Raw genomic sequence first — 6915 nt, 5'->3', positions numbered from 1 at the left:
TAACAGGTGAGGCCCAATCTGCATTTAGCATTTGCTCAGTTGTTTTACCAAACCCACACTGGAACAGAAAAAGATGCGGTTCAAAACTGCATTCAACTACATCAGGCCAACTGCAGAGTCACCCCTGAATGGCCATAAAATGGCCATAAATCTGTGCAATACGAAAACCAAAAAATCTGTGAAAATGTGACGCTTAATACATTTCTTTAAGAATCAAATTATACAAAAAGTGAACAATAATATACAGAATAATAGAAAAATGATGGTGATCTCCGGAATGTCTTGCCGTTTCGAAGGTTGATCTTTTTCCGAACAAAGATGTGAGACAAACACTGTCTCTCAATAATTCATTTCCACTGGTGACGTTTCAAAGATATCAATGAAGATTTTCAATATTCATAATAGCTATAGTATTCATAATAGCTATTGGTACAATACCAAAAGCCCACGGAAGGCTCCATTAGGAACTATAGCTATTATGAATATTGAAAATCTTCATTGATATGTTTGAACATAGTACATTGGGGAATAATGATAGTCAATACTAAACCGTGTCAATAGGACCAGTAATTGATTAGATAGCACATGTCACAAAGTACTGTCACTTTATTAACAACATCCACAATAAATTAGAAAAAAACAACCCACGTCCAACTTACATTGTACATTCCATAGCTCACATGTGTGAATGTGGAACAGTGAGGAGAAAGTATTCATTTAGGTTTATATAGCCTACCCTGTTATTCAGAGTCAGTGCAAGTAACATCATTTCCCATCTAATTATATAGTTAGGACATAGGGATATCCAAAGACATTCAAAGAAGCGTGCTGGTTCAGCCAGTGAGGTTCAAGGCTGAGTATGGAACTGAACCCAAGTCCCCCCTGGCTCTTTGCATTCCGAACCACCACGCTCCTACCCAGATTTTTCAATACTGAGCTAGAAGGACCTCAACTGAGGTAAACGGACCAAGACTCCCATTGGCTTGTTGGATAAAAAATACAACAAGCAGACAGTCTGCAACAGATCTTTCAAAGACACTTGTTTGGACCCAGTATTTTAGTATCCCTCTGCTTCTCCAAGAGGAGACAAATGCTTGGCAAGAAGCCCTGGTTCCACTCCGAAGGAGATCGGGATTATCGACAGACCATCAGGGTTGAATCCATGGCAGTGGCTCCAGAAACGTTTATTGTAAAAATTGAAGATTAGTCTAGATGCTTCGCTTATATCGCTAGAAGATGGAGAAACGTTATTCCTTCACTCTCTGTGATCTCAGAAAGTGTTTAAGGCGTAGTGGTCCCGATAAGCAGGATAGGAGGTACCGGTGAAACTATCTGGCCTTAGGAGATAGCAAACCTACAGAAAAGACCATGGAAAACAAAGGTCATATGAGCTGGAGGTAAAGCAGAAACATACTGCGAATGCTTGTTCAGTATTAGAACCAACCACTCTTCTACAGGCAGACCCGGTGTCTCTAGGAGATGCATGCTGGGATTCATTATGCACCCCCCCCACCCACACTTTAATCAGTCAGTTCCAGACACTCTTGGCAATGAACACAGAATCTGAGAGTCTCGCCACCATCACCTTTCCTTGTTACAACCCATGCCTTCTCAAGTGACCTCCCTGTGAGGAATGAAACCTACCCAAGCCAACAACCATCTTCTCCTTATGATACAGCACTTGAGAGTGTTCAAAGCATACTCTTTATTCCAGTCATCTTTATAGCAATCCTGAAAGACCGCAATTTATATTCCCGTAGTACTGATGGGGAGTGGGTGAGGCTGAGAGATAGTGGCTCACCTGAACTTGCCTATTGGAAGTAAGGAATTTTCTTGTATTTTTTCCATTTGTGTGTGTGCCCTCCCATGCCTGGAAGACATGGCGATTTCTGGCGACCCCTAGTGGGACGTGGAGGATGTTCAGAGAAGTGGCTGATATAGCCTGCCTCTGCTCCTGTCCCTGGTATTCTTTGGAGGTCTCCTATCCAAATACTTGCCAAGGTCAGCCCCACTTAGCTTCCGAGATCTGGCGAGACTGGGCTTGTCTGGGCTATCTAGATAAGATTTGAAAGGTGGCACTTCCAGCTCACCCTACTGGCCCCATGACTACTACAGTTTGTGGATCTAGGTTTCATTTCAACTAGTGGTGAAAGCGGGGCTTTTTTTGTAGAAAAAGCCCAGCAGGAACTCATTAGCATAATAGGCCCCACCCAACAGCAGAAACTCATTAGCATATTAGGCCACACCCCCATGTTACCAGAAGCGTGCTCATCTAGCCACACCCACCTTTTGCTTCTTATTCTGTTTACCGTGTTTGTTGTCAAAACCCAGGGCTTTTTTTGTAGCAGGAACTCCTTTGCATGTTAGGCCACACACCCCTAATGTAGCCAATTCTAATGAGTTTCTGCTGTTGGGTGTGGCCTATTATGCTAATGAGTTCCTGCTGGGTGTGGCCAACTCAGGAGCCAGCCGGAACTCCGTTCCTGTGCGTTCCTGCCCAAAAATAGCCCTGGGTGAAAGTATGATCCAGTATGGAGCACAACTTTCCTCCTTTCTTCTACCTAAAACTTCTTGATAGAGGCAACACATTTTTTTAAAAAAAGTTGCTTTCACCCCTGATTTCAACCTTAGCAGGTGGCAACTTAATATTTCTTCCACGCAGAAGTCTCATTCTGTTTCTAGACCTGTTTTGTGGTGTCATTCCTAACTTGGGCCTACGTGCTCAGACGACCACAGTCAGTCGCCTTAAAACCCATCCATTCGCTCACACACCTGTGCACACACTACCATTTTGACACTTGTCGGTGACTTTTGTGAGACACCCAATTCCTTACCAAGCAAACAAGGAGCACAGAAGCAACTGCAACAGCCACACTGGTCAGAATAATGGCCCAGGAAGGGAGTCCTGTTGCACCTTTGGGAGGTTCTGCAGTTTTGGAGAGAGATAAATGGGAAAAGGTATTATGCAAATGCATCCTTTCTTAAGAACATAAGAGACGTCAATGTTGGGTCAAGCCAAAGGCCCATCCAGTCCAACACTCTGTATCACACAGTGGCAAAAAATACCAGGTGCCATCAGGAGGTCCAGCAGTGGGGCCAGGACACTAGAAGCCCTCCCACTGTTGACCCCCCCCAAGCACCAAGAAGACAGAGCATCACTTGCCCCAGAGCCCCTAGCTATACCTTATGGCTAATAGCCACTGATGGACCTCTGCTCCATATGCTTATCTAATTCCCTTTTGAAGCCGTCCATGCTTGTAGCCGCCACCACTTCCTGTGGCAGTGAATTCCATGTGTTAATCACTCTTGGGGTGAAGAAGTACTTCCTTTTATCTGTTCTAACCCGACCGCTCTGCAGTTTCATGGAGTGCCCACGAGTTCTTGTATTGTGAGAAAGGGAGAAAAGTACCTCTTTCTCTACCTGCTCTTTCCCATGCATAATCTTATAAACCTCAATCATGTCACCCCTCAGTCGTCGTTTCTCCAAGCTAAAGAGCCCTAAGCGCCTTAACCTTTCCTCATAGGGAAAGTGTTCCAACCCTTTTATCATTCGAGTTGCCCTTTTCTGCACTTTTTCCAAAGCTATAATATTCTTTTTCAGGTGTGGTGACCAGAACTGCACACCGTATTCCAAATGAGGTCGCACCATTGATTTATATAGGGGCATTATGATATTGGCTGATCTGTTTTCAATACCCTTCCTAATAATCCCCAGCATAGCATTGGCCTTCTTTATTGCAGTCTCGACATTTTCAGTGTCTATAGTAGGCATCAGCAATTGGAATCTGTGAAACCAAATACGACCCCTTGGGAAGTACCAGTCCCTCCTCCTTCCCCCACCCAGTTGCCAACCCAGAGGCAAGAGAAATTTGTGGAGGGACTGGTATGGCTGTAGCAATAGGACTTGCTCGCTGCCCACTTTGTGCAAAGGGAGCGGGATGTTTGCCCACCACCCTCCATTTCTTTCTCCTACAGGCCTTCACGTAAAACTGGAGTCTGGCCAGAGATCTTTAAGATACTGCACTATTAAGAGGGTTGGGGTGTCTCTCTGCCCAACTTTTTGTGCATTTCTCGACCCTTCATATTTGTATTTTCTGTCTTCTGATCTTTGGCCTGAGATGAAGCATATATACATTTGCCAGCTTTTGAAAAATTGAAATGGGAAGTATTGTTTTATAAAGTGCTACTTAGCTCCTAAGGGACTGGCAGGGTTCCCAAGATGCTACATAACTTTGTGCGGAACCTGAGGTGTTCTGTCACAAAGTGTTTGTCTTTGTTCTAGGAAAATAAACCATTGGACAGGCTTAATCCAAGTGGTTAAAGCCAATAAAGGCATAACTGACCAGAATGGCAAAATGCAATGAGGCCAAGCTTCAGAGGCTGATGAGCACTAAACTCATGGATCCTCTCGTTCAAAAGCTGACAGATGACGATAAAAAGTATTGTCTTTCATAGTTCCAGGGGATAGTTCATCTTGTCTCTGTCCCCCTCCTTCTCTCATAAATACTTAAAGCTAAGACAAAATGGGTCCTTTCCTATGCACACGTCAAGTATATCAGCTCCTCACAGAGATGGAACAGCATTTGTCTGTTCGTTTTAGAATTCTTTATGAGTTTTTAGGAGGCAGTGAAAAAGTATCACGCAGGAGAGGCTAGGGTATTGGTCAAAGGAAATGAAAGTATCTATCTATTAGACTTTGGGAGTATAGGACCTATGCTGGTCTTTGACCGTATTAATAAATCTGAATCTGCATAGGACCTCAGTGACTCCATATTTACTGGAGGTAGGATCTTGTGACATCTGACTCTGGTAGATGTTTAAGTTAATAATTCTGAGGGAAAGATCTTGACAATAGGTAAAGATAAAAAATAGTCATGCCAGTCCCCCAGGGTCAGGAGTGTGCCCTTCAGGGACATGAGACAGGGTTAGTAGTAAACCAAGAACTTGTTTACACTAGATAGTGTGATCAACACACATGCATCTCTGAAGATACATTTATAAGTGACTATTAATTTAACTAGCCAATAGCAATCCCTGGAGTTATGCATTCCAAAGGGGTATCAGTTGCAGCAAAAAAATTGAAATATTAGTTTATTGCAGCAAAACTTTGCAATTTGATTCCAGCATAAACTTTCATGGACTAAAGCTATGAACATAAATAATAATAAAAATAAAACAAGAATTAGTTATTATGGTGCCACAGTTTTTGTAATTGCAGTGCATTTTGTTGGAAGGATGAATGGTGCCAGTAGAGCTGACTTGCACTTTTAAATATTGACTGAGCACTTTCATCCCCATTTTGGATTCAGAAGATTACTTAAGTGCAAAAGACCCTGACAAAGGTTAGAGCATATGGTGAGAAAAACACACACACACCCCGGGGCTGTGCCATATCACCATTCATGGTGGGGATTCCATGTTAGAATAACCACCTATTTGGCTTCCGGTCGAGCTAAGATGGAGGACTAATGCATTTCGCGATCGTGCGAAGTGAGCGACGGCCACTTCTGACAGATTGGGTAGTTATTAGCCCAACGCATCACTCCCCAGCGAGGGGGGGCGACAAGCAGGCAGCGGCGCCCAAGAGGGAGTATGAGATTGGCGTGATTGAGTTTCGGAAGAAGCTGAATCAGGCTTTGATCTCCTCCCGCGAAGAGGGCAAGTGCCAAGCAACTCTCCAGTGGCCGTTCGAGCCGGAATACCGGTTTAAATCTTCCATCAGCCGATCTCTTGAAGAAGGGCAACAACAGTGAGTGAAAAGAAGCAATGCGAAACCCGATTTTGATCGTGCTAGATAACAATAAACGTACCGCTTACCTGAACTAAGCTAAGAAGTAATCTGAGACAAGCGGTTGAGCGGATAATGAATAGACATTCCCAGAAATCCGATTCCAGAAAAGAAAAAAGTCGATTGAAGGCTTTAAAATCGTAAAAAAGTATATTGTTTATCATTCCTGTGGTGAGGACTGAGATGTGCGCGCAGCCGTAAAATCGAAACTGACGAAATACATCGCGGGAAGAGTAGGCCTGTGTAACCAAAGAAGAGTTCCGAGTGGGTTGAACAGGAAGCAGAAACCCTAGAAGGGGAGCAGTTAACAGGAAGAAGATCGGACTCCCTATGGTGCAGGACCGGATGTGAGTTTATGCGAACAGACGGGACCTGCAAAACAACAAACTGACCTACTCTATACCAATTTACCATAGAGAAGTTGCGCCCGACATTTTGAGGAGGACTTCAACTAAAATTACTTTTTAAACTTATATCTGAGGGTCTTTGACGAGCGCAAATAGAGCGATTTGGCTGATCTACAGTTTATTATCTAGAAGAGACTATTTGTTTGTGAATTTGCGCACTGTAGTGAAATCGCCAAAACGGAGACCAGAAGAGGAAAGAAAAGAGCCGATTCAGACCCAGAAGTTAAACCAGTTGTGAGACCAAGGACAGGATCTACATCAACCCCCAGAATGTCCAAGGAAAGGGAGAAACGAGAGATGCAGGCCGCCATGGAAGCGATGGAGAAGAGGATGACTGATGCAATTCAAGCTATGGGGGAACAAATAGAAAAATCACTGGGGGCTAAGATAGTTAAGCAACTGGAAGAACAAATAGAGAAACAACTGGAGACGCAAATGGCAAAGCAAACTCAGATTCATTTGAAACAACTTGAAGAAGTCCAGGAAAAAAATATAACAGCAATAAAGGAATTGGTTACCTCAGAAATAACTTCAATCAAGCAAGAAGTGGAAGGAGTCAAAAAAGAAATACAGGATAATGCAACCAAGACTACAGAAATGGATGAGAAGATACAACAAATGGAAGAAAAACAAGATTCTTTGACTCAGCAAATTAGAAGATCTGAAACAATGATGGAGTTCAGAAGGATGCAGACTCATCTGAGATTCAGAGGCATTAAA

General features: G+C 43.3%; 1 protein-coding gene across 1 annotated transcript in view; it reads right to left on the bottom strand.

Moving 5' to 3' along the window:
- Positions 1 to 269: 269 nt before the first annotated feature.
- MUC22 (mucin 22) overlaps positions 270 to 6915 on the bottom strand; it is an 86902-nt gene continuing 80256 nt past the window's right edge. Inside the window, exons 7-8 of the mRNA XM_015419427.1 lie at positions 2835 to 2926; positions 270 to 1354 (exon numbers count right to left, since the gene is read on the bottom strand). Coding sequence (XP_015274913.1) covers positions 1271 to 1354; positions 2835 to 2926 — 176 coding nt within the window. The 3' untranslated portion in view covers positions 270 to 1270. The remainder of the gene's footprint in view (positions 1355 to 2834; positions 2927 to 6915) is intronic.

Source organism: Gekko japonicus, unplaced genomic scaffold, assembly GCF_001447785.1.
Source record: "Gekko japonicus isolate JY-2015 unplaced genomic scaffold, Gekko_japonicus_V1.1 scaffold554, whole genome shotgun sequence".
In the NCBI taxonomy this organism is placed as follows: domain Eukaryota; kingdom Metazoa; phylum Chordata; class Lepidosauria; order Squamata; family Gekkonidae; genus Gekko; species Gekko japonicus.
Note: the sequence above shows the minus strand (reverse complement) of the source record. Positions and strands in the feature narration are given on the sequence as shown.